General features: G+C 58.3%; 1 protein-coding gene across 13 annotated transcripts in view; it reads left to right on the forward strand.

Moving 5' to 3' along the window:
• Positions 1–27563, forward strand: part of LRRFIP1 (LRR binding FLII interacting protein 1) — a 126321-nt gene that overhangs the window by 46293 nt on the left and 52465 nt on the right. For 5 of the 13 annotated variants that reach the window (XM_036254783.1, XM_036254774.1, XM_036254784.1 and 2 more), the window contains exons 1-2: positions 1144–1328; positions 17280–17366. In XM_036254783.1, the coding sequence (XP_036110676.1) occupies positions 1263–1328; positions 17280–17366 (153 nt within the window). In that variant the 5' untranslated portion in view covers positions 1144–1262. Of the gene's footprint in view, positions 1–1143; positions 1329–17279; positions 17367–23714; positions 23733–27227; positions 27276–27563 lie in introns of those variants that run through there. The other 8 variants (XM_036254781.1, XM_036254782.1, XM_036254771.1 and 5 more) reach the window with 3 other exon arrangements.

The following is a 27563-nucleotide window of genomic DNA, read 5'->3' on the forward strand; positions in this document are numbered from 1 at the left end:
CCACCGCCTGGGCCTGGGCCTGGGCCCTGACGGGATTCGAACCGGCGAATTCTGCATGGGTCAACACTCAACCGCTGAGCACACTGGCGGGCATGACATTCTGATAAATGTCAGGATGTCCTGTGGCTTCCGCCGCAGCTTGGCGAGGTCGGGAGACGTTTGGCTGCTTTGTCTGCAAGACTGGAAGAACCAGCGGCTGGGGGTGGCTCGTGCTGGGAGGCTGGGCCCCTGCCGCGGCCCCGCTCGGCCCCTGCGCCGCACTGCCTCCCAGGCGGGTCATGGACCCTGCGGGCCCAGCTCTGAGCCACCGGATGTGCGTCGAACCGCTGGCACCTGCGTTCTTCCCGCGCACGGCTGGCTGCTGGGGAGGCGGGCGGGCGGGGGGCGCACCGGCGTGGGATGCTGGTTCTCACCCCCGTGGGCCGCGTCCTTTGTCGCTCTGGAAACCAGCCCTTCTTGGGGTGACGCGTTAATGGGGATCCCCCGGCCGGCTGAACTGGGGCTGAGGTCGCTGGGTCCGTAGAAGCTCAATTTGCCCTGAGTTTGGAGGACTTCGCGGAGCAGTAGCCCGCGGAAGCCGGGCTCAGGCTTGGGGACCCGAGCGAGGGTGCGGAAGCGGCTCGTCCCGCCCAGCCCCGCCCCTACACTGGCCCCACTCGGAGCGGAACCCTGCCTGGCGCCGGCCGGCCCCTCGCCCCCACTTCCTCTCCCCACAGCCTCTCGTCCCGCCCTCCCCGCGCCTGTCACCCCGCCCTCCCCGCGCCTGTGGGCGGGCCGGCTGGGGTCTTTTCCCCACCGCCTTCCGGTGGGGGCCGGAGGGGGTTGGGTTGCTAACCGAGCTCCTGGGGCGCAGGGAGGGGCGCGCACCGAGGACGGTGGGCGGGGTGAGGGTGGAGCACGGGCGGCCGTGGAGCACCGATGGGGGGCTGGGGGTGGAGCGCAGATGGGGGCGGGACCCTCGCGGGGCCAGGAGCCGGGGGCGGGGCGCGGGGGCTCGGGGCGGGACCCTCCGGGCTGGGCGGGGCGCGAAGGGGAGAGCCGGGCCACCTGCGCCACGCCCCCCGGCCGCACCCCAGCCGGGAAGCGGGAGTGCGTGCGCCTCTGCCTGGGGAAGGGCGAGTCCGCCGCTGTCTGTCGCGGGCCGTCCGGGGCTGGAGTTGCCGCTCGGGATGCGGCTGCGCTGAGAGCCTGCGCCCGCGGACCCCAGAGCCGCGTTCCGGACTGTGTTTCCTGCTGCGGGACGTGGACTGGCAGCCGGCAGGATGACCAACCCGGCGGCCACGCAGAACAAGGAAATAGACTGCCTGAGTCCAGAAGCTCAGAAGCTGGTAAGAGAAACATCTGGAAACTTCCGGTTCTGACTGCGAACGCCGGTCCTTGTTACTGTTCTAAGGTCCAGGGCAGAGGGCACCTTGCCGCAGTCTGTGCCTGATGAGGGTGTGGGTGGGCTCCGCCCCAGCGAGGATGTGCGGGTGGGAGTGGGCCCGGCTCCCTCCTCAGTCCCGGCTGCACTGTGCCCCTGCTCAGAGAGCTGGTTTCACTGGACGGTGCGCTCCCCGGGAAGGAAAGGAGCGGGGTGGCCTCCAGTGCTGGCCTTGTGACCGGCTCTGCCCAGCTGGGTGCCTGGGCGCCCAGGCCGGCGACCTGCGGGTTGTCCAGAGGTTCCCTCCCAGCTGTGGGTTTGGTATTTTATAAAACACAGCACCGAGGAACTGGTGCCCAGAGCCTGGGCACTCACCTGAGGCTGGCACCGTCTGTGGCTGGGTGTTCCTGGGAACTTCTGCTCCGGCCCTTAGGCCACTGGGGACTGAGCCCACTTCTCAGCCTACCCCAAGGACCCGAGTTCCCTGATAGACTTCGGCTGGTCTGGGGTCTCTGGGCCTGGACAGGATCCTGTAGGATTTCCCAGTTATCTGGCTTAACACCCATGGATGTGGGGAAGGTTTGCAGTTACCCACTATCATGAGGCTCGTGGTTGATCAGGAGTGGGAATATTTATTTATTTATTTATTTATTTATTTATTTATTATTTTTAATTCTCACCTGAGGATATTTTTCTATTTATTTTCAGACAGAGTAGGAGGGGAAGAGGGGGAGAGAGGAAGAGAGAGGGAAACATTGATGTGAGAGGAACACATTGACTGGTTGCCTCCTGCACAACCTCATCCAGGGCTGGGACCAACTGCAGCTGAAGTACATGGCCTTGGCCGGAATCGAACCCACAACTCACTTGTCCGAGGGCCCACACTCTACCCCTGAGTCAAACCAGCCAGGGCGGGAGTGGGAATATTTAAAAGTGAGAGGGTGCACTTTGGAAAAGAAACATTTTATGAAGTTAGTACTGCCAAGACCCCAGATTTCCACTTCCTAGGCCTTTGTGGGAACTTGATGCAAGTGTGAGCCCAAAACAATCATTACTCCGTCGCCAGGAGGAATTAAGCACTGGGTGTTTGTGGGAGGTTCGAAATGAAAAGACCGCCCTGACCTGGGAGGAACTTACCAGTAGGTTAACACCTGAGAAAGGTATAGTCCTAGACTCTGATGCATCCGCACTTGGGATTTACCTTCCTTGCTAAGGACCGTCAGCTGGTTTTGAGTCCGTTTTGGTCATGTGTGTCTAAGGCCTCACTGGAGCTCCAGCCGTGGCCCAGACCTTTGGAGATGGTTCCTAGCCCTTAACCTAACGGGTTTCCAGGGGCTTAGGAACCTACAGAGACATCCTGGAATCGGCGTCAGGGAAGGTGTCTTGGAGAAGGAAGGAAGGAAGGCTGCTGAGTGGCCCAGGCAAGCCATAGATGGCCGGCACAGGGCGGTGCTCGGAGGAAGGACTCTGGGTGGGGACCTTTTGGAAAAGAAAAGAATAAACATGGAGAACAAGGATTGAGGAAGGGGGGGACCTGCCGGTCAGAGGCATGAGTAGAAATAATACCTGGCTCCAAGGCACTGGCTGAAAGGTCTCCTTAACCCTTCGTTTAACCCTTGGGTTGGGCCTGGTTAAGATGCATGCTCCACAGAAACAGGTGAAGGAGGAGTCGGTCCCGGTCCTGACTGAGGAGGTGCTGCATCAGCACTGGCCCACCATCCCTAGTCCGGCGATTTTCAACTGGTGCGTCGCAAGAATTTTTAAGCCTGGCCAGTGTGGCTCAGTGGTTGAGCGTCGACCCCTGCACCAAGAGGTTGCCGGTTCGATTCCCGGCCAGGGCACATGCCCAGGTTGTGAGCCCGATCCCCAGTGGAGGGCATGCAGGAGGCGGCCGATCGATGTTTCTGTCTCCCTCTCCCTTCCTCTCTCTCTAAAATCAATAAAGAAAAAAAAAAATAGAGGTCAACACTGTGCAAATGCATATCTAATAGTACAACATACGATGTGTTTCCTTTAAGAAAAAAAGAAGAAAGACAGAAAGACAGAAAGAAAGAAAGAGAAAGAAGGAAGCAGTACTTGACTATTTAGTCAGGGGCACTGACCTCTGTCCCCTTAGATTGTCAAATATAAAAATGACAACAGCCTATACAATAATAGCCATCCAGTGTGAATGAATCAAAATCATACTTTTTTTTTTAAATCAAGTCAGCAAAAAGTTTGTCTTTTGCTGTGCTGCAGAACTTTAGTAATTAGTGTGCCATGAGACGAAAAGGTTGAAAAATCACTGCCCTACTAATTCCAGGGCCCAGGATGCTCTGAAAACTAAACGTTGTTACTTGTTCTGGTAAGTTCGTGGCGGGATTCATTTGGCAGTGAGACCTGCCCTGGCTGATGGGGGGCTGGTTTCAGTCTTGCCCTGTCTTAGAGTGAATACCCATCCGCGCCCGTCTCTGCAGCCCGTTAACGACCTGGAGAAGGGCTGTTACGCTCCGCGGTTACGGAATATATGATAGACGCGTCTGACCTGCTGGTTGAATTCGGAGGTGTATCTGGTCCTGGGATTTCCAGTAAGACATTGTGAACCTGTGGGAGGTTTCTTGTTTTTTTATTTAGTGCATAATAACAAACACTTTGAGAAATGGGGAACAGAAGTAAAACACGGTCCCTGTTTCAGGAGGTGACTGGTCCCCTTGAAAAGGAAGCCTGCTCAATGTCCAGTTGGGGCAGGTGGGGTGCCTTCGAAGGGAGTCACCCCCAGGTGCGCTGGCCGATGCAGTGTTCCAGTTAGGGGCTGCTGGCCAGTTGTGTTTGCATTGTGCCCCTAGGAACAGGGGTCTCCAGTGGGGAAGGAGGGCCGGGGCCCGTCAGGGCCAGGGGCGCGTGGGGGAAGCAGGGGGAAGCTGAGCTGTCTGTCTCCACCCGGAGAAGGGCAGAGCGAGAGCAGGGGCCTGGCTCCTTCCAGGGGAGCCCCAGGCCTGGAGCCGGGTGAGGGGAGAGTGTAGAAACACGCGTTTCTCTCACTTTTGTAACTTCCTGTGTTTGAGGTGGGGTGTGTCACCTCCGGTTGCTTTCCACATACTGACTGGCAGGGGCTGGCCAACCCCAGTCCCGTCCCGAGAGATGCAGTCTCCCAAGTCCCACCTCACGTAGGTGCCGGTGCCGAGGTCCCCTTAGGTCTCGGCACGTGGGCACGTTGACAGGTGTGGGGTGGAGGCAGGGCTCAGGTGGCTGGCCCTGCTGGAGCCCAGCCAGGGATTTTGAGCCCTAGAGTCATACGGCTTGTCTCACATGGGTCACTTCCTCAAGCAGATAAGGTACAGAAATACCAAGTTAGGGTTTTTCTCAGAGTATTGAGGGTGCCCCACTAGGGCAGAGGTGGAGACCAAATTTCCTTTTTTCTTTCAAAGTAAGTTTCTGTTCAGCCTGAACCAATGTCGCCGAGCGGAAGCCTCCTTAGCAAACGGCTTTTGAAACCCTGTAGCCTGAAGGGCCGCTGGGCGAGCACAGGAAATCGGGTTATTTATAGTTGCCACACTGTTTTCTCTCCACGACTGGACTGTTACCTATTAGAGTGAGGTCCTTATCTTGATGCTGCGGGGCTGCGGGGCTGGGTGAGCTGTGATGTGTTAGCTCCTCAAAAGGCAATGTTCAGGAGGAAGGCCGCGTCCCTGCAGGATGGCTGTGACTCAGCAGAGGGAGCAGGCAGGGTGGCTCCTCACATGCCAGGCTCCAGAATCTGCTCATATTAGGCACGCTGGTCCCAGGCCCGCAGGAGGTGTGAATCACTAAGGCCTGAGAAGCGAGCCTGCTGCGTCCCGCTGGGAGGTAGTCCCGGGCTGGCCGCAGAGCCGTTTTTAGGACCTTTCTGTTTTCCCTCGGCCTCCCAAACTTCAGTTGCTGTCTTGAATAAAGAAACTTATTTTCGTGGAATGGATTTCCTAGGACTTTCATTATTCAAACTGTCTAGGTAAACTTAAGCAAATCACTTCTTTCTCCTAAGTTACATGAAGGGTTATTTTGGCTACGTCCATGATTTCATCGTTCAGAATCGCCATGCATGTGGTTACAGACCGCTGCTGAAGCCCCTACCCCCCAAACTCCACAACAAACAAACCCAAAACAGTCACCGAGAACCCCACCACCCAGGGGTGTATTCTGACACTCGTTCATTGGTTTAAGGAGTGGTTTTCTCCTTAATGCTGTAACTCAACTGCTTTAAAGCAGTTTTGCCTTGACTCTAAAGAACAACTACTGCCCTGGCCGGTTTGGCTCAGCGGCGGAGCGTCAGCCGGCAAATCAGTTCTGGCCAAGGGCATGTGCCTCGGTTGTGGTTTGTCCCCGGCCCCGGTTGGGATCGTGCAGGAGGCAACCAGTCGGTGTGTCTCTCTAGTGTCGATGTTTCTCTCTCTCTCCCTTTCCCCCTCAATCTCCCTCCAATTCTACCTGCAGATAAATAGAAAAATATCCTCGGGTGAGGATTAAACAATAATACTAATAGAGAACAGCTACTTTCAGACAGAGATGGAATTTATCTTCAAGTCCTGTAGTGAGGATTCACTTTTAACTCGAACCAGAATCTTTCGTTGGTATGTTCGTGGGATCGAGCAGATGAAAGGAACGTCGTTTCTGACCCTGCGTCTTCTTCCTTGTCTGTGGCACGTGGGAGGGCAGCCTTCCTGGGGGAGGGGAGAGGAGTGGTCCAGCCCCACTGCCCCTCCCCTGACGTTTCTCCCGCGTCCTCCCGGTGGTGCCTCCTCGTGCCTGTGTCCTCTCTGCTCTTGACTCTGCGGAGCTGAGTTCTCCGGCTGGATCCCAGCCGCTGTGCCGATGACAGCAGGTAGCATTTCCCAAACCCGCTGTGTCAGCCCTGTTAAGTGTTTCCTGTGGGCGTCGTCCCCAGTCCTGGCCATCACCTCTGAGAAGGTTCGGTATCTCCTCTTGCAGATAAAAAGGAAACGGAGAGGTCGGGGACTTTCCCAAGCTGGCAGGCTGCGGGGCCTCTGCCTCGGAGCTGTGCCGATGCCCCCACCCCCACCCCCTGTCCAGCTCCCGGGCAGGGCTGGAGGCCGCTCCCAGCCTGGCGCAGCTCCAGGACGCGGCTGAAGGGTTCCCCTTACTGAGGCAGCCCCTTCAGATGCCCGTCCTTGCTTCTGAATGCCAGAGAGAAGCCTTCATTGTACCAAATGCTTCATCTCCATTTCTGGGAGCTTTCAAAACTGCCAAAACAAAAGAACACTCAATGGGCTGACGGTTTCTAAATAAGAACCTGTAGAAATGGGAGAAGTACAGACGTTTCTCTTTTATTTTATTTTGTGTGCTGTTCTAACATTGTCATTCTTTGTCACTGTGTCTCCCGCCTGGGAACCCCGGGAGCTGAGCCTTTTCCCGGGTGCCGCCCCTCCCCCAGGCCACCCAGACAGACAGGCCCCCGGAGGGTAGGAATGATGGCTTCTCATTCTGCCCTGGCTGGTTCCCGGACTGTCGCTGGGATATGAAAGGTCAGTCCGTGGTCCTGGCTAATACAGGAAAGGGTGGTGTCATGGGGAGTCCACCCTTATTCTGAGCAGGTCAATGCTGTGTGACTCTGTAAGGTGAGGGGTCAGCAGGGTGTCACTGGGGAGTCCACCCTTATTCTGAGCAGGTCAATGCTGTGTGACTCTGTAAGGTGAGGGGTCAGCAGGGAAGACCCTTCGTGGAGCAGGGAAAGTGAGGAGCGGAGCCCAGATGCGTTGGCTTCGGGGAGCATGTCCCCTGGGGAGCCGCTCAGGGGAGCCAGGCCGCTGTCACTGGTCAGCCGTGTGCGTGGCTCTGGGTAGTCCCGGCATGTTGAAGGACGTGAACATGCACGCATCTCAGAAGTGTCCCAGGGACACCAGCCCGACGACGAAGCCGTGCGTGGGGGTGACGGGCAGCGTTCTCTCGGCAGCAGGGCTGTGCTGGGGCGTTGGCGGAGGTGCGTGTTCTAGGTCACTGCACCCGATGAGGTACCGTGAATGATTCTGTTCCTGGTTGATGGAAGCTTGTTATGTCGGTATGTGGGGTCCTTCTAAGTTGTTATTCTGACAAGCAACATCAGGAGATTCCCAGCAGCACCCTGGGGAAGAGACCGACGGTCTCAGCACAGGTCCTCGGCCCGGTGTGGAGCCCTTTCCCGGGATCCTGGCGCCCTCCTGCAGTGCAGGCTGATGTTCAGAAGGGATGCAGTCTGTCTGAGCTCACGTCACTGGTTAGTGGCAGAGCCAGGCTGCAGCTAGGTTGTGAGACCCCCTCTGGACAGCCTCCCTCTGCAGAAACTCAGGGCCGTGTTGAGAGGACGTGGTCCGCACAGAGGTGACCCCATTGCTGCTTGGCTGTCCCGTGAGGCCCCCCAAGAGCAGAGGACGGGGCGCTGGCTCCTCGGGGCGAGGGTCCCATCGGTCAGCCTGGCCAGAGAAAGGCCTCTCTGAAGGCCACTGTTTTATCATAAAATCCCATGATAATGTCAGCGTGTGTTCCATAACTTATCTGAGTTGATTTCGATGGAAACATCATGTTAAACTTTAACCAGTTAAACTTTAGTCTGTAACTTTGTGCTCTCCACATCGATAAAGTGTGCCTTGTTTATTTTGTGACTTATGGGCTGGCCCCAGACCTGTGCCCTGAACCTGTGGCTGGGCACTTCCAACCGGTGTGGCCAAACTCCAGAGGCCCCGCCCGTCTGTCCTGCTCCGCAGCCCTGTCTCGCCCGGTGCTCTAACCACTGAACCACCGCCAGGGCCCGCACCAGGTCTAAAATGCTCTCCTGGAGTCGGCACTCCCCCACTGACAGCGGTCGTCCCAAAGCACCTTCCCTCCCTGGCAACTGTAAGTGACGGTCCTGAAGAGAGGCCCCCTCGTGGGGGAGACTTGCTGTGACCCCGAGAGCAAGGGGTTCGGAAAGATGCGCGTTTGAGGCTGCAGGGACATGCACGGTGGCAGCCGAGGGCCATGGGCTGTGGATACACAGGGTAGAGGCCAGCATCGGCCACCGCTGCTGGGCCGGTGAGGTCCTTTCACAGGGCACAGAACACTCGTGGCCAGGACCAGTGGCTGCTGTGAACACAGACTCTGCTGCGGGGGAGGGGCTGGAGCTTCACAGAAAACACAAGTTGGTGCTTCTCACTCCACTTCCTGCAGCAGAGGCAGCTCAGGAAAGGGGCTCCATCGCAGGCCCTGGTCACTGTGCACCCCACTCTGCCCCACCTGTGAGCCCCTGGAACACGGCCGGCGTGTGTGCTCTCTGGGTCTCAGGCCCCCCCATCGGGAGCAGGGGGGCAGAGGTCCCCGCTTGTTCTCAGCAGAACAAATTCTTCGTCACCCCTTCCAGCTCCAGATGCGTGGTCTTCCTCCTACACCGACGTGAGTGGGCTTTGAGTGCATCCACCAGCTTTTCCCAGGGTTATAAACTGCTGATGTCCCGTGACCTGACAGACACCTGCTGGCTGGCTGCTTCCACCTGGTCTTTCTACCTGGTGGCCAGAATGAATGCGTGTGGTCCTCTCTGCCGGGTGCTGTGCCGCTGACCACTGCTCACCTCTCTGAATAGCTCCGCGCGGCCTCATTTCCGCCTGACCTCGGAGGCACACACCAGGGAGGAGGCCGGCACGGGGGTCCCTCCGGGGTGTCCAAGGCCCAGTCCTCTGTCTGTTGGCCCAGGTGGTGTTCTTTCTCTTTTTTTCTTTTTTTTTTATCCTCACCTGAGGACATTTTTGCATTTATCTTCAGATAGAGCAGGAGGGGGGCGGGGGGAGAAACATCAATGTGAGAGAGACACATCGATTGGTTGCTGCCTACACAACCCCAACTGGGGCCGAGAACAAACTGCACCCGAGGTACGTGCCCTTAGCAGGAACCGAACCCGGGTCTCTCTGGTTCGCCGGCCGACGTTCTAACTGCTGAGCCAAACCGGCCAGGGCCCAGGTGGTGTTCTTAATATGTGCTGACAGTCCCTCCCAAACAGCATCCGGAGCGTCTGCCCCAGCATGGCAGAGCCTTGTGCGGGTCGTCTGCCGTCAGTAAGGAGCTGCGTGTCCCTGGGCTTCCCGAGCTGTCATCTTGGTGCGTCTCCAGACCCCAGGGTTCTCCAGGGTGGAGGACACAGCGAAAGCCCATCTCAGCCCATTTCTGAAGAGTCGCCACGGACTCGAGGCTCATGAACCCGCCGTCTTCCGTGTGCACCGCCGAGCCCCTGGTAACGGCAGAGTGGGAGCCCGTCCTCCGACTGCAGGGTGAGGGTCTGAGGATACAGAGGTCCACGCTGTGCCGAGTCCCGGGGAAGCTTCGAAGCTGGGATGATACAGACAGAGCCAGGAGACCCCGGAGCGGCGCGTGGCTCTCAGGAACGCGCAGTCTGCCTGCTGCCCAGCACCTCTGTCCTCCGAACAGTCAGGACGCTCGTCCGCCAGCGCTGATCACTTCTCTGCTCTGAGGAGCATCCTGTGGGCCATCTGGGCAAACGGGAAGGAGCCCCAAGACGGACACAGACGTCACTGGAATTGGGGTGCAGGGTGCTGGGCAGCATCTCCTGTTGCTTCCAAAGCCTCCTCTACAGGCAGGAAGACAGCCCGGATGGGAGCCACATGGATGGGAGCCACGTGCGTGTAGGCCCGGTGGAGGACAGGGCGTGTTCCCACCAGGGGTTTCTCCTTGTGTCCTGGCCAACAACTGCTCTTTCTAGTTCTGCTCAGCCTCGGTCCCCAGCGGCGTAGGGCTGGCCCAGTTCCCTGACCCCAGGGAAAGGAGCAACCCTTATCTTTGGAGGAAGCTGTTATCTTTGGAATTCCTGGCGCTCCGAGCAGGCCTGTCCAGTCGGTGCTGGCAGGACAGGCCTGCCTCTGACTGTTGACTGCGAAGCCTGGGGCCCTGCCCTGTGAAATCCACTTCCGCTCTGCGTTGGGTCTGGCCATGCAGCTCATCCACCCTCAGCACTGTTAGGGACCCGTCCCTGAAGGGGCTCCGCTGTGCCCTAACTCCTCCCCGGGGCTCTCCAGGCTCAGTCCAGCCTGGCCCGGTCTGCTGCCCCAAGAGGGCAGGCCACTTCGGCGGTCTGTCTCCCTAGCCAGCCTGTGCGCCCTGTGGCCGGGCCCCTGGCCTGTGGCATCTGTGCCTGGAAGCCTGGACTCTGAACACTGGGGACTGGCCTCCAAGACCCTGGCCGGGAGCCTGGGCTGAGGCTCAGACCTGGGTTTCTCTGTGTGTTTTTAGCATCACGCAGACCATTAATGTCAGAATGCTGTCATATTTGTCTGTGGTCAAATAACATGTAAAAGAGGGACTTGGAGTCAGAGGTTCAGCTTTTTAGAATTATAACGAGGCAGCTTGGGTGATACCCGGAGTCTTCTCGTCCAATCATTTCCTCCATCACAGGGCATCTGGCTTTAAGATCCAGGTCTATAAAGCGCTGTTTCTGGGATTCCGGGCCAGGACGGAAGGACCCTTGGGGGAAGGGCCCGGCCGTGTCCCCTGTAAGGGGCGCTGGAACTCCGGCATCCCCGCCGACGGTGGGCGTTCCCGAGACAGCCAGGGAGCCTGGATCTCGTCAGAGGAGCCTGGCGGGGCGAGCGCCTCCCACGATCCAGCCATCCTGCGGGCGGCATCAGAACAGAGAGGGGGCGGGCTGTTCCTGGGTGGGGTGCGGCAGTTTCAACAACAGAGCCCTGGCCACCTTTTAGCAGCAGTGAGCATGGTTTGGGTTTGGGGAACCTTCATCTCCTTACTTCCCCTCCTCCCTCTTCCTTCCTTCCTTCAAAAAATTTATTTGAAAATGTCAGACAAGCCCGACGTAGATAGGATGACAGGAAGCAGAGGTCCCCACACTTGAGCAGGGTGTGTGGAAGCCCAGATGGCTGCCCCCAGGTTCTGACTCCATGGGTCTGGGTGGGGCCCCTGATGCTGCCTCTCTGGCAGGTCCCAGGTGAGGCCCCTGCTGCTGGAAGACCACTGTGACGGCCATTGGTTTAAAGAGCCCCCCCAGCCCTAACAATTGTCAGCTTACAGCTGCGTAGACCCTGCCCCCTGCCCCACCCAGAGACCCTGCCCACTCCCCCAACCCAGGTTCAGGCAAATTGGAGCAAAATTGGAGCATTTCATCCTCAAACATTTGAGTGTGTGTCTCAACAAAGGTGATATTTGGCGAAGGAGGAAGGGTCTGGGGTCCAGAGTGCCACCGTTTCCTGAGCCCCTTGAGGGTACTCAGGCTGAGGGGACAAGCTGAGGGCTTTGGCCACCTCTTGGGGTGTCTCTGTAGGAGGGGAGAGAGCAGCCTGGGACCGTGCCAACGCTCCTGGCTCCTGGCCGGGGGCTGCTGCAGGGCCAGCGCCTGAGGTCAGAGAAGGAGCTTGGGGCACAGTCGCGATGGCGTGCCCAGCACACTGCCACTGACGGCTGGCAGCAGACTGCCCACCGTCCTGGTTCCAAACTTTATTATTATTTTTTTGTTTGATGCCCTGAGCAGTTTATACTTTGTCTCCTAAACTCCCTAAATCCTTCTGCTTTCCTCCATCTGCTGTCATCTCCCTTGAGATTGGGGCCGGGGGTGGGTGACATGCAGGCGTACCCCGACTCCAAAGCCCCAGGGCCTTCGCGGTGGGAAGTGCGTCCAGGGTTTGGCGAGCGTCCTGCGCACCACGACGGTCTGGGTGGCGGCCGGGTGGCGGCCGGGTGGGGCTTCTTCCCGCAGGCTGACCTCTGGGACCACGTGGGCCTCCTCGGGCCGTTGGGCTCCTGACCTCCCGCAGAGGCGGTGGCCTCGGAGCTGTGCCTCCAGCCGCCCAGCAGCAGCCTCCTTTCTGGCTGGGCTTCCTGCTGGGTGCACACATTTCAGCCAGAGCAATATTTCTAAGTCAGAAGTCGTGCCCGCTGTTCCCGCTTCGAGCCTGTCACTGCTTCCGCGTTCCTTGGAGATGACGTTCCGGAGACAGGAGCTGAGCACGGAGCCTGGACCCCAGGCCCCGGGACTTCCCGCCCACGTGTGCCCTGGTCCCAACTGCTCGGCCCTGGCGCTCCCCTCTGTGCCCCTCGGGGCCTGGTTTAGGGCCCCTGTGCTCCAGGGAGCCTTCTGACACTTGTACATGGTCACCAGTTGCTGTGTCTACATCCCGGGACTTTCAGCCGGTCCTTGGGAAGTTCTTCCCAGATGCCTCAGGCAGACCCGCGAGTTCATGTGGCCAGGCTGGGGCCAGCTGGTGGCCTGGGCTGGTGATGACCGGCTGGTGATGGCTGGTGGCTGGGCCAGTGATGGCCGGTGACCTGCCCAGTGGCCTGGGCTGGTGATGGCCGGCTGGTGATAGCTGGTGGCTGGGCCAGTGATGGCTGGTGACCTGGGCCGTGATGGCCGGTGGCCTGACCAGTAGCCTGGGCTGGTGATGGCCAGTGTCCTGGGCCAGTGGCCTAGGCTGGTGATGGCCATGAGAGCTGGTCCCCTGCAAACCAACAACAGAAAGCGACAGGAAGCATTTGGAAACTCAAACCTCCGACAGGGCTGTGACCGCAGCTGCGCGTGTATGTTTTGAAAGTGTTGAGGCGGTGGGTTCTGCAGCGCAGGAGCACTGAGCAGAGGCCCAGCGGCCTGGGCGGTGGGAGCTTGAGGGCAGGGCCGGGCTCACACACGTGTTGGGGGGATGGATTCATGTTCGCGCATCACCAAGGCGGACCGTTGCCATTTTGTACTTTTTGCTCATGTAATGACTTGGTCACGTCAGACATCTGGTGACTTCGCAGTGATCTGTGCGTGGCCATCGCCTCCTGTGCTCCGTGCCAGGCTGTGCTGGGCTCTGGGCAGCGGCGTGTCTCAGGGAGAACCGTGAGGGCTCCAGCTTCTCCCTGAGGCCCACAGGCTGGTGTCGGGTTCCTGCTGGATGATCGTCTCAGGCTCATGGAGCCGGCTGTGCACAGATTTCATTCCAGCGGAACACGGACCCACAGAGCCGCTGGTTTTCAGTGGTCCGGAGGCCACAGGCATGACCGTTACCTCTTCCCACGTCGTGAGCACTTTGCTGTCCACGCACGAGTCACACGAGACTCCGGTGGGCACTTCATGTGGTGGCGATCGCAAGGATTTGGAATTGTTTGCAAATGTGCCTCCTCTCTGAATTCTAATCCGTGGACCACAGCTGATCCTCCTTCAAGGAATGTATTCTATAGTTTTGTTTTGTTCATGTGGTTTCTTTTTTTTTTTTTATCCTCACCCGAGGACATTTTTCCATTTTTTTGTTCAGGTAGAGTGGGAGGGAGCGAGAGGAACAGAGAGAGAGAGAAACATCGATGTGAAGGGACACATCGAGTGGTTGCCACCCACACAACCAACCAGGGCCGGGGACAAACTGCAACCGAGGTACGTGCCCTTAGTGGGAACCGAACCCGGGTCTCTCAGGACCGCAGGCCGACGCTCTAACCGCTGAGCCAAACCGGCCAGGGCCATGTGGTTTCTTTATCAAGCCAAGGCTGTGTCCTTCAAATCGGGTTGTCCTCAGGGACGGGACAGGCATGTCGGACTGGACATGAGGACCAGAGTGGATGGGGGACCGTGGCAGGAGCCGTGTCCTGGGTAGCTGAGGTCTGTTGGGACAGTACTTCGGAGACCACCCTAGGTAGCAGGACTGCATGCACGACAGTGGTCCCTTCTTCAAGGACTGTGCCCTCAGCACAGCCAGGCCAGAGTGGGGGGGGGGGCTGGGCAGGCCGCCGCTCGCTGTCCTCGGGCCACAGGGACACTCGCTGTGCGAGCAGGAGTCCTGTCACCTCACCTCCTTGTCTTAGTTCCCTGTTGCTACGTAACAAACCTCACAGCTTAGAACAGCACGTGTCTGTTACACTGTTTCTGTGGTCAGGAGTCTGGGACAGCTTAGCTGGGTCCTCTGCTCGGGGCCTCCCAGGGCTGCACTCAAGGTGAGCGGGCCATGTCCTTTCGAGACCTAGGGTCCTCCTCCGAGCTCACACGTTGGTGTGGACTCACCTCCGTGCTGTTCTGGGACTGTACCCCCCTTTCCCGTGGCCACCAGCTGGGTGTGCTCGAGCTCTGAGGTCGCCCACATTCCCTGTCGCGTGGCCCCTCACAGGCCTCTCCCACGTGGCAGCTTGCTTCTCCCAGGCCAGCAGCAGGGTCTGACTTCGGACTCTTTCTCAAAGGGCTCCCCTGACCGCTCAGGGCCCCCCAGAATACCCTGCTGAGTGACTCAGAGTCAGCTAATGAGGGCCCTTCGTTGTGTGTGCCTTTCTCTTTGCCGTGTATTGTGGCCCAGTCAGACGTGGCCCCATCACACCTGCAGCGGGGCCACGCTCAAGGGGAGCCGATGGCCCTGGCTGGTTTGGCTCAGCGGTTGGAGCGTTGGCCTGCGGACCAGAGTCCTGGGTTCGGTTCCCCATTAGAGGCACGTACCAAAAAAAAAAAAAAAAATGAGGAGCCGGTCACGTGGGGCATGGACTCCAGGGGCGGGACTCTCAGGACCACCCCCAAACCCCCTGCTACTCCTGTCTCCCTCTGCCCCCTCTGGCAGCCCCCTCCTCTTTCCTACCTTCTCAATCCCCTTCTTCCTCCATGCCCTCCCTTCTCTTGCCCCAGGCCCCCCAGTTCCTTCCACCCCCCGATGGGCTGTGGTCTGGTCTGACTCAGCCAGCAGGCTGCTGGGGGCGGCTGCCCGCGGGTGAGGCATCCTCGCTGACGTCCGTGGGGCTGGACGAAGCACCCTGGACTTCGCCCGTCTGATGTGCCTTCTCCGCCCTCCCCTCCGCTTCGCCCCTCACCCGGTCTTCAGGAAACTGGAAGTGGCCACGAGGAAGCCACGTTTGACAAAGCTGTGGTTTTGACACCTTGACCGGAAGGACCTGGGCTGGGATTGTTCAAGGAACCGCACGAACAAGCCAAGCTGTGGAATAAATGCCTTCCGAGGACACAGCCAGCCAGCTGCTGACTGCCCAGCTGGGGTCAGTTTTCCACTTAGGTTAGAATTTAGAAAGATGATTCTTTAATTTAGTACGAGCCTGGGGCGGGGTGATGGACGTCCCCGACCCCGGGCCCTGCCGTCCTGCCGTGAGCCTGCTGTGCGGGGCCCGCCGCTGGGGAGACGCTGCCTGACCGGACCCTTGCTGACCCACTGGCCACACCCGGGCCAGGGGCCGTCCCCTGTGGCCCCACTTTAAGATTATCCAGGGAACAGTGCGACCTCTGGAGAATGTGTCTGTGGAACTGGAGGAGATTACAAGTGTGGCCCCGAAAAATTAAGTGGGAAGGAGGTGGAATTTGCCCGACACCCGAGGACCTGGACACACTTGCGCCACTCACCTCCCTGAAGCAGTGAACACGTGTGAGACTGTGCCGTGTGTCACGGGTTCGAGCGCCGGGTGAACACGTGTGAGACTGTGCCGTGTGTCACGGGTTCGAGCACCGAGTGAACACGCGTGAGACTGTGCCGTGTGTCACGGGTTCGAGCGCCAGGTGAACACGCGCGAGACTGTGCCGTGTGTCACGGGTTCGAGCGCCAGGTGAACACGTGTGAGACTGTGCCATGTGTCACGGGTTCGAGCGCCAGGTGAACACGTGCGAGACTGTGCCGTGTGTCACAGGTTCGAGCGCCGGGTGAACACGTGCGAGACTATGCCGTGTGTCACGGGTTCGAGCGCCGGGTGAACACGCGGGAGACTGTGCCGTGTGTCACGGGTTCGAGCGCCGGGTGAACACGCGCGAGACTGTGCCGTGTGTCACGGGTTCGAGCGCCGGGTGAACACGCGCGAGACTGTGCCGTGTGTCACGGGTTCGAGCGCCAGGTGAACACGCGCGAGACTGTGCCGTGTGTCACGGGTTCGAGCGCCGGGTGAACACGCGCGAGACTGTGCCGTGTGTCACGGGTTCGAGCGCCGGGTGAACACGCGCGAGACTGTGCCGTGTGTCACGGGTTCGAGCGCCGGGTGAACACGCGCGAGACTGTGCCGTGTGTCACGGGTTCGAGCGCCGGGTGAACACGTGTGAGACTGTGCCGTGTGTCACGGGTTCGAGCGCCGGGTGAACACGTGTGAGACTGTGCCGTGTGTCACGGGTTCGAGCACCGGGTGAACACGTGTGAGACTGTGCCGTGTGTCACGGGTTCGAGCATCGGGTGAACACGTGTGAGACTGTGCTGTGTGTCACGGGTTCGAGCGCCAGGTGTGGCGGCTGCTCGGCCCTGGCCGGGTGGTTTCCGTGCTCTCAGCAGAGTGTGGAAGAAGAGCCACAATTGCAGGGTGTGTGTGTGTGTGTGTGTGTGTGTGTGTGTGTTTTAATGTAACGCTTCTAACAGCTCTGGTCTTGACCTTGAGAAAAAGTGCTTCCGGGCCCTGCAGGTGTTGCAGGGAAGCTGAGGCCAGCAGGGCGTGGTGAGAGGTGACCGGACAGGGGTCCTGGAAGTGGGTCAGAGTCCCGGCCCCGCACCTGACGTGCCTGCCAGCCTCTCCCAGCTTCTGCTCCCTGCTCTGAGGGGAGGGGTGGCCCAGCGACCCGGGCCCGTCCTGCTCGGATGCTGAGCTTCGTGCGCGAGTCTGTCGTAGCCCCGGAGGAAGCCAGGCTGCCCAGCCCTGCCACTCGCTCACGGGCTGTGTGACCCTGGGCAAGTTCCTCCCTCTCTGTGTCTTCGTTCCCTCATCCGTGACCTGGAGGCGGTAACAGTGTCTGCCTAGGAGAGCTGTTGTGAGGAGCACACGGCATAATGTAGCTAGAGCCCTTGAAACGGGCCGCGGCGATTAGTTGGGCCCATAATGGGCAGCAGTCATGGCTCCTTGTAACTGCTACTGCTGTTGACCCTTTTAACTCGTCCAAGTGTGCGATGCTTCCTGTATATCTATGAACCTCCAACAAGGTGTCCTTTCAACAGCAGCCGTGCTAACTGACTTGCAAGGTGCCTCTTCTGACACAATGTGCGGTGTGTTTCAGGCGGAGGCCAGGCTGGCGGCGAAGCGAGCGGCCCGTGCGGAGGCCCGGGAGATCAGGATGAAGGAGCTGGAGCGGCAGCAGAAGGAGGTAACGCCGGGGGCCGTCCTGGGTTCTGTCCGCCGCGTGTGCCTCTCGGGTGGAGCGTGTGAGTGCGGAGGCACCGCCCGCCTGACGTAGCTCAGGGTCAGGGCACGCTTGTGCCTGGGCCTCTTGTTCAAGGTCGGGCCGGGAGGGTGCGTAGCGGGGATGCCGGACGTGCGACCCGACGCCAACCTGGGGGATCTGGGCAGAGCCCCCGGCCTGCACAGCGCCTCCCAGCCCGGCTTTCTGGCTCTGAACTTCAGGGTCTTACTGCTGAGCAAGGACCCTGACCCTCCGAATTAAAGTGTGAAAGTAGAACAGACGGTTGTTTTTATACTAACTAAGCTGTTTCATTTAAAAACGGTCCCCTGTGGTGCTGACGCTTTCTGACAGGTTTCCTGAAGCCTGGAGCCTGGACCAGAGGGCGGGGCGGAGACTGCCCCCTGCCAGAGCACATGGGGATGTGTTTACACACCTGTTAATGTGTTTGCTACTTATTTTCATGATCCTGAGCTGCGGCCAGACCGCTGAGGGCTCTCTACCTGGCAGTCGGAGCTGGGAGCTTTCCGGGCTCCATGCCCTTGAGTGGTGGGGGGAGGAGGGAGTCCCTCTCCGGGGCCTGCTCTCCTGTGGGCCACGCCCTGCGAGGACATGCAGGGGTTTGAATTGAGTGTGCCGGAGAGAGTCGGCCAGCTGCCTTTCCCAGGTTGGTTTGTGTACACACGCTCACTTGGCTCACGCAGCCAACATTGAAAAGTCCAGCCAAAGTTTTAAAACTTGTGAGATTTCGGGAAAAACCTGGATTTCCAGTTTCACTTAAAACGGTGGCAGATTCCACTGCTTCCCTGTGAGGTGAGGCCCGGCCACCGGTGGCTCAGGCCACGCTCTGCCTGTAGGGTCTGTCACTCGCTGTGGAGTGTGGCACGGGGGAGGGGGGGCCAGAGGTGAGTTTGGGGAAGGAAACGCTACCTCATGGTGTGAGCAATAGGTTGAGGATAGTTGGAAACTCAAAAGGCAAGTATCACATGATCTCACTTATTTGTGGAATATAATGAACGTAACAGTCTGAGGAATGGGGTAGACCCAGAGACGTGGAAGTGGGGTACAGACTGACAATCCCCAGAAAAGGGGGTGGGAGGATAAACCACAGAACTTATATGCATGTATGCATGAACAGTGGACATGGACAACAAAGCTGGGGACAGGGCGGGGAGGGTGAGGGAGGGGGTATCAGTGGGGGAAAAAGGAGAAACATCTGTAACAAAAATAAATTAATTAAATTAAAATAATAAATAAATAGAAGAAACTCAAGCCCAGGACATTGGTCAGAAGAGTTATACCACAGTCTCAGTGACAGGAGGGCCAGGGCCACAGGCAGCCCCTACGGTGACAGGGACCCCAGGGGAGGCCACGGCCATGCCAGCGTTGTTGGGACGTGTCTGAGTTTTAGGTGTCACCGGTCCCGTGTTTCTGTGCAGATACAGGCTGAACCGTGCTGGAAAGTAGGTCGCCACACTCCCTTGGTTGTTGGAAGGACAAACGCAGTCGTGGGCAGGTTCCCGCGTGCACATTTGCGGCCGGAGTTACTCTAGTGCTCTGTGTTTGCGCTTTTCTCTGATTTACGGGAGGAAGCGCAGGGGTGGCATGTGCTCGGTGCCCTCCGCTGGAACTGCATGGATCATTTTAAAATTGGAATAAGAGTCTCCGGAATTTTCATGGTCATGATTTGGACTTTGAAACTTCCTGAGGCCTGATAGCCCTCCGGAAGCACCTCCCTGGCGCTGTCGTGGCTCAGCGCGAGGCCGGGACCTGGCTCAGTACCGTCCGTGACCTCGGCCCCAGAGTGGCTCTCGAGGGTCATTCAAAGAAGCATTTTCAGAGACAAGTATTTGGGCCAGGACGTGAGAGAGAGCGCAGGTTTTGTGTAACAGACCTTTGTCACATACCCGAGACAGGGTCACCTGTGCTATGGGAGCCATTCTGACACCACGTCTGCCCACCGGACTTGGGTACAAATCGCAGTCGTTGGAGGCTTCCCGAAAGCAGAGTTCATTTAGCCTGAACTTGATTTTAATAATAGATGTTTTAAATGACAAAGTGCCTTTCAGACTGCCTGGTGTCAGTGTCTCTTGAATATTTTTGTTCTTTCAGTAGATATTTGCAGGATACTGGGAGACCCTCCCCTCTGTTTTGGAAATCAGAATGGTAGTGGGGTCGGGTGCTCAGGAGGAGGGCATTGAGGTTGAGGGGCTCACGTGGTGGGCATCGGGGTCGGGGTGCTCAGGCTGAGGGCATCAGGGTCAGGGTGCTCACATGGTGGGCAGTGGCCCATTTCTCAAGCTGCTCACCTTCACCCAAGGATATTTTTCCATTTATCTTTAGATGGAGTGGGAGGGAGAGAGAGAGAGAGAAACATTGATGTGAGAGAGACACATTGATTGGTTGCCTCCTGCATGACCCCAACCAGGGCCGGGGACAAACCGCAACTGGGGTGCGTGCCCTTGACCAGAATCAAACCTGTGACTCTGTGGTCTGTGGGCCGACGCCCTAACCGCTAAGCCAAACCGGCCAGGGCCAGGCCGCTCACCTTCTGTGGAGGCAGTTGCTCATTTTCCGGCAGCAACTGGTTTCCCACCCTCCTAGCGGCTCATGGTTTGAATTGGCTTTTCCAGTTTCTCCATCGGCCCCCAGTCTTTTTCATTATCAAGGTCTTAAAAGAGCTGTAAGAAGAATTTCCCCGTTTGCCGCTGTGCCGGGTTTTGCTGCAGCTGACTGTTAACCCTGGCCCTGCCCTCCCCCCTGTTTGTAAGGATGCCCGGGGGCCTGTGACCCCCTGAGCTCTGCTGTTGGAGCTGAACCAGCAGGCGCGGGAAGGGGGGACAGCAAGTCTGTAAGGGGTCCTGCCTTTGGTGTTAGTCCTCGTTTTATAGCTTTTCTCACATTTGAGAGAAAGTGACTTTCACCAGGAAGAGAAATGTAACATTTGTACAACATCAAAGTGAAAATGAATTACAATGTATGAGTGCACATATCTGTCTTCCAAATTACACGTTGATAACATGTATCTTGTCCTTAATTATGCACAGAATTGATTTAACCTATGCAGGTTCTTGCTAAGTTCTTTGCCAAGTTCTTGACTTAGAGAGTAGAAGGGAAGAGGAATTAACAAGACCCTGTGTTCGCATGGCCTCCTTTAAGCCCCGGCCCTGTCTCTCTGAGTCAAGGAAGTTGTTTCATTTCAGTTCTACACCCTGACAGTAGTCCTGCCTGTTGAGTCGTGGCCCTTGGGTTTTGGTAGCGTGCGAGGGGTGGGTGGCGGGAGGTGGCCTCAGTGGCTGTCACACAGGACGGCTCCAAGGAGTTAGCCTTCCCTGCGGCAGGGCAGCGGGTGGTGGCACCAGACCGACCAGGCCCTGAGGGTTTCAGGGCCCAGGTCTTGTGCCGCGTGGCCGGCCCTCGGGTGTCTGGTACCTGCTAAGCATCTTGGGCTCTGCAGAGAAAATCTGGTTGAAACCTGGGAAATCCAGTTAAAAATGCCACCGTAGCCTTGCTCGGCCATCCACGCAGTGTCGTTTGGTCAGTGGATGGTGGTGCAGTGTTGAAACTCTTCATTGTCACGGCGGGTACTATTTCTATCGTAGGGACACAGGGATCAAAGGCTTGGTCGTGATCAAGTCCATGGACTGTCCCCCAGAAGGCAGCTTGGTGATTTGGGTCCTCTGGGCACTCAGCTACCCAGCAGGGTGCTCCGAGACGCGGGGCGGGTTCCGCGTAGGGGGTTGAGCTGTGGGGGGGGAGGGGAGCGTGGCCTTCCTGTGGGACAGCGCCGTAGGTCGCAGCACTTTCTGTCCTGTGTGCACTGTGCTCCCTCTCCTCAGGGACAGGCCGTGGTGACCCCGTGAAGGCTGACTCCGACCCCCCGGGTCAGGTTGCCGGCCTGGTGACCAGCCCCCCTCTGCGGGCGCTCAGGAGGCAGAGGAGTGGGCACCGCCGGGGGACCCTGCAGAAAGGCAGCCACAGGCGGAGCAGGGAAGCCAGGCAGAACCCGGGAAGTGGGAGCAGAGCGGGCAGGGGCACAGGGGGGCGGAGGCCCAGCTTCTCCGGGGGCTCGTGGCCGGGGCAGGTGCCCAGGCAACAACTTCGCTCTCGGGCCGCAGGGTCTCCGCGGTGAGCGAGCGCTGCTGCTTCAGACGGGGCAGGATGGTCTTAGAGAAAATGCAGGTGCCTTTCATTCCTAATCCCAGAGAACGGGTGGGGCAGAGGGGGACGGGGACCTGCTGGGGCCTGTCACAGTCTGTGAGGGGCGTTCTATTGACAGGTGAGGAAACCGGGCCCGAGAGAGCTGGACGGCTTTGCCCACATCTAAGGAAACGGCCCAGACTCGAATCAAGATCTGAAAAGCCGCAAAGCTCGCGGTTGGGCTGCCCGGTCTGCCCTCTGCCTCAAACTCAGCGCGTCCTGTAGGTGACAGCGACAGAGCCGAGGGCAGAGCAGTGCGTTCGCCGAGGGGCGGGCGGGGTGGGTACCTGCAGCCGCCCTGCAGAAGGGTCCCCTGGCGCTGCTGGAGAGCCGGGGGTCGGCACAGAGGAGGGGTTTATCTGCCAGCGGCTCGCAGAGAACACGGGAGCCGTGTGTGTTCGCCTGGCTGTGTCTGGGGCGGGGAGTGTACAGGTGTGCACCGTGCACACCTGCCCGTGCATGGCGTCTGCACGTGCACCCGGAGGGAAGAGCGAGACGGGCCGAGGGGGTCTGAGCTTCAGGGTTGGGGATGTGCTGTAGGATTTCGGAAGGGGCACAGCCCACAGCTCTCGGCCTGCCTTCCAGACCGTGTCTCTGGGCCTGTTCGCAGAAGTCGCACGTTAGAGGTGCCACAGCCTGACAGCCCGGGGCACTGGCATTTCAGGTGGTTGGTGAAGTGGGAAAGAGGATGCTTTGTAAAGCCGGTGTTGAACCTGAAGGGCTGAGTTTTGGTGTAGAAACTGAGAATGGGATCTGTCTTCTCTGGTGGGGAGCCGTCCGCCTCCAGCCGGAGTTTCCGAGCAGGACGAGGGCTTGGAGGAGGAGGTCAGCTCGGCGGCAGTGGCCGGGCCTGTGCATGCCTGGAGCGGCAGGGACCGCCCTGGGGCTCAGGAAACCAGGGAGCTGCTGACACCGTCTGGGGGTTCCCAAAGTGGGTTGTGGTAGAAGCCACACTGGGGCCGGAATGGAGAACGTGCAGAGAGGAGAGGTGAGCAAAGAGGTCTGCTGTCTGAGGACTGTGCACCTGTCCCCAAGCCCCAGCAGACCCTGAGGACCAGGGGCCGGGAGCTGGCTGTGGGTCCATCCGACCGCCGACCAGCCCCAGACCCCCGCTCACCCCCAAACCCCCATAGTCACCACTGCACCTCCATAATGGGCCTCATCACCTGTTCAGAACTGACCTCCTTAGCTGTGCTTTGGGGGCTGTTTGAAGGGGTGATGGGGACCCGTGAAGGGCGGAGCTATGTAGATATTTTTGGGAAATCCAAGTGCACCTTCTGTTTCCTGTGAGAACCTAATGGAAACTGTGACAGTCCGACCACCAGGTGACTCGATGACCAGGGTTCACCTTCTCCGTGGCCGCTGACCGGATACACGGTTTGTGGGAGGCCCCGTGTGTAACAGTCATAGTGTGGAGCATGCTCACCTGTGCTCGCCAGGCAGGACTGCACACGCCCGGGTTCTGGCCCGCAGATCGGCAGGGCCTTGGACGGCGCCTGCCTCGGCGAACGCTTCGGGGGTGAGCAGGGAAGCCGACCTCCGCCTGCCTGGTAACCCCACACGGAGGGCGCACCTCCGAAGCCAGCTGCCACGGCCACGTATGCTAGTAAGCTTTTCAAAACAGCGATGTCTGTGTTAGTTTAGGGACCACTGTGTCTAGCTGGGGTCTCCTGGTGTCTGCAGGAGGGAGACACCAAAGCACCTCTCTTCGCGGGCTGTGAACTCGGCCAGTGGCCTTGCAGTTAGGTTTCGGACCCTCTGGTCACACTTTCCTCACGGCGAAAACGGTTTGAAATCGAGGATGAAGCACGTTTTCCCGTTCACGGCACAGGGCGGACAGACTTCTGCTGCAGGATGGCAGCGGGGTGCAGGGGAGACGCGGGTGACCCCGCCGAGTCTCGCCGACCGCTGCAGAACTAAGCTATGCAACGACCTGTTCTTTCGATGAGGCTGCCAACGTTTTTTAATTCATACTTTGCCAATTATTCGCGGGTTTTTCCCTCCGGTGTGGCTTTTACTCACATTTCTAGGTACATGTAAAACCTTTCTCTCTGACGTTTCTACTTTTTAATTGGATTTTCTATTTCTCTTCCTGTTTCTCTTGCCCGTCTCTAGATCTATCAGGTTCAAAAGGTAGGCTCTCCCTCCTTGGTTTGCGGATTTGCATGTACCCAGGGTGGGCACCTTTCAGAAATGACGCCCTTCACTGAAAATGCATGTTCTTGCTGCTTCTCTCCCTGCCTGGCGTGGAGCCGAGTGGGGCGAGGATGCAATTGCGATCCTCACCGTCTGCGATTGCGATCCTCACCGTCTGCGATTGCGATCCTCACCGTCTGCGGTTGCGATCCTCACCGTCTGCGGTTGCGATCCTCACCGTCTGCGGTTGCGATCCTCACCGTCTGCGGTTGCGATCCTCACCGTCTGCGGTTGCGATCCTCACCGTCTGCGGTTGCGATCCTCACCGTCTGCGGTTGCGATCCTCACCGTCTGCGGTTGCGATCCTCACCGTCTGCGATTGCGATCCTCACCGTCTGCGGTTGCGATCCTCACCGTCTGCGCATAGCAGCTTCCCTCCCACGCTTTGTGCACGGGGTGCCCTTTTCCTCAAGCAATCAGAAAGCTCTTTCTTTGAGGAGGGAAAAAAAAATGAATTCTAGGACAAAATTAAGTCACCTTTCAGACTTTGGGAAACCCTTTGAAACCAGATACTTAAAGAGAAGGATGATCCATATAATTTCATTAGGAAACTGAAAACATCAGTGCGAATGACCATGTTTTAAGAGATTACTGCACACTATTGAAAAAGATCTGCATAAACCCCAGTAGCTTCCTGTCAGCCTGCCTGTCCCTGATCCTCAGATGCTAACGTGTGTCTCTGCATCCCAGGATTTTGTAGAAGCAGCTGGGGTTCAGAAATAAGTGCACTGAGCATGCCAGTCACAGAAACTGAAGACAGAAGCACCAGGGAATGACCCTGATTCCGCACAAATGCCGGGGGGGAGTGAGAGGCCCCCCGAGAGTCTGTAGAAGGTGTGCATAGCCTTCCCGTAGATGGGTTTAGTTTGCTACATCCGGCATCTACGGTAGTTTCTTTTGATAAACGTTCTCAGTTTCTGGATAAAGAACAACTAGATTGTTCTTTTAGAGCAGCTAATAGTTAAGCGTAATTTCAAAGGTTAGGCCGCGCAGGCCCCTGAAACACACCAGTCCATTTACAATGCTGCCCCGGGTTCCTTTGCTGACTGCAGCCCCGAATGGCCTCCCCTGCCCGCCCCACCCCCGTCTGCACGACATCAGTGAAGTGGGCACCAGCATCTGTTTGCACCTTGCTAGTGTCTGTAGGGTCTGGGAATTAAAATACACACCGAGTCACACACACAGCGTCTCGGGGTGTCTGCAGGTAGCAGGCAGGGCTGGAACCCTCGCTGGGTGTGACGGTGCAGACCTGACTGTCCCCAACCCGGACCAGAGACGCTGTCTAGTGCTGCCACTTGGACTCACTCCCTCATTGCTAGTCCTAGATCGAAGTCACTTCCATTTCTAACTCACCAGGATCGCACCAGGAGAACTTTGCCAGAACGGTGATGTGTACACGGAGCGAACCAAGTCCTGGGGCGAAAGCAGACACACCTTTTCACCTTTTTATACTAAAGGTGGCTCAAGGTCATTAAGACAACGAGGAGAGGGGGGCAGGAACAGCTCGCTCCCAGCCCACTGGGCTGTTTTGAGTGACGGTTTCTCTGCTGTGGAATCAAAGCTATTTCTGAAAGTGACGCACGTGTGCATCCGTCTGGCTGTCCCTCGCCTGCATGACCCCCAGCTCACCCCCTGGTCCACCCTTGAAGTGTGGTGTGCACTCTGGCTTCGCTGTGCGGCCTGCGAGCTAGTGTCAAACGGCTGGCTTACTGCACTTACCGTTCGCTCCCGGGGTCTTCTCCCCGCGGGGCGACGTGGGTACAGCGCAGGTACGGCAGCCGGTTCTCGTGACAGTGAAAGAGCAAGAGAGGGCAGGCGGGGCTTGATGCAGGGCCGGCAGAAAGCAGAACAGGGCAACTGACCACAGAGGCCTCTTGGGGAACGTAAATAGTACTTTGTGAATTGACGGAGGCCCTTCTCCTTTTTGAACACGTCGCTTCTGTCGCTGTAATTAACCTGTTAACCAGGGAATTCCCTTTTTAATGACGTAGCGTATAACGGGCGCGAACTCGTGTAAATACGTCCCGCTCGGTTAACAGGTTAAGCCGCGAGATAAAGGACGCGGCCGGCGGGCACGGGACTTGTCTGCCGTGGTCAGGAGAGTCCCATGAGCTGATCCCAGCTGAATGCAAAGGAGCTTGAAGCTGTTGCATTTCACCTCCTTGAATGTTAAAACATGACCGGGGAGTGATCACTTTTACTTCCCGTCTCAATGTCTAGTCTAAGGAACGTCACTTACAGAAAAAGACCTGGCTCGTGAGCTTTTGCGCCTTCAGTGCTGTGTTGGTTGAGTGTTGAAAGCATCAGGTTCCCCCTCCTGGCTTGTCCCCTGGCGGGTCTCTCACCGCCGCTAAGGACGGGCAGGGCCACGGAGACGGACACCTGGCCACCCTTCGAGGAAGCGGAGACGAACCCAACGCCGCACTTCACCCCTTCCTCCTGACTCTAAGATTTTACTGTGAACAGGGAAACCATACCTGTGTCACGGAGGTTTGGTTGGTTGTCCCTGGATGTTCTAATGGGAAATTCAAAGTGAGGGGAAAAGCAAAACCCCGTTCTGTGAACTTACCTGGGTGGGTGTCCCTGCCTTTGCAAGGACTGTATGTAGTAGCAGGAGTAGCCGGTCTGAATCCAATTGTTCTTTTTTTATCCTCACCCGAGGACATTTTTCCATTTTTTGTTTAGGTAGAGTGGGAGGGGGAGAGAGGAAGAGAGAGAGAGAGAAACATCGACGTGAAAGGGACACATCGAGTGGCTGCCACCCGCACGACCGACCAGGGCCAGGGACAAACTGCAACCGAGGTACGTGCCCTTAGCGGGAACCAAACCCGGGTCTCTCCGGACCGCAGGCCGACGCTCTAACCGCTGGGCCAAACCGGCCAGGGCATGAATCCAGTTGTTCTCACTCTGACTTGGGCCGCCCTGGTTTAGGCCGGCCAGGTAGAAGGTGGAGGCCTCGGCTAAAGACAATCAGCGTGTGACTCGCAAACAGGATTGTTTCCCGGTACAAAGGCCTCTCTCCCCTGTAGCTATGAAGACATCAGTCCGTAGATTCAGCGTAGGTATCAGGTACCGGGACGTGCACGGGAGCCAGGGGTGAGCACAGCTGCCCCCTTGCCGCTAGGTTTCCTCACTCCTGCTCTGGGACCTGGGCCCGGCTGTCAGCTCCCCTTGCGGGCGGTGCAGAGGGCTCCCGGTGCTGCTGGGCTCGGGGTCCCCCCCTGGTCTCTAGGGGCCACCCCGGGCCCCAGGAATTCATTGTCCTGGGCCCCTGGGCCTGCAGAGGGGAGGGGTGGAGGCGGGTCCAGGGCCCCGCTGTCTGTGTCACCGCTTGGCCTTGGCGTGTTCCCCGCTCCGTGGCTCGGGCAGCAGCTTGGGAATGCGGTCCCCACCACTTCCTTCCTGTCTAACCTTCTCTCCCTCTGTCTATAGAAATATTACGGGCTGTCTACGAAATGGGGTGACATCGAGCAGTGGATGGTAGGCTTGAATACGATGATGAGAAACTTGCATGGTTTTTAATTTGATTGTTGCACAGTTTGATTACATAAATAGATCCCTGTTGCAGCCTAATTTAATACTGAGAGGATTTCTGCCGGGGTCTCCGCATCTGGCCTGGCGGTCTGCATCCATCCGAGGCCTGGTCAGCGGGGCCCTGGCCAGGCGCGGGGTCTGGTCAGTTCAGCAGCAGCTGACTCCCGGAGTGTCCAGGCCCCTGTCTGCGGAGGCCGCCGCCCTCCCTGACCTCCTGGGGCAGAGGACTGGCCA

This window comes from Molossus molossus, unplaced genomic scaffold (assembly GCF_014108415.1).
Source record: "Molossus molossus isolate mMolMol1 unplaced genomic scaffold, mMolMol1.p scaffold_m16_p_11, whole genome shotgun sequence".
Taxonomy (NCBI): domain Eukaryota; kingdom Metazoa; phylum Chordata; class Mammalia; order Chiroptera; family Molossidae; genus Molossus; species Molossus molossus.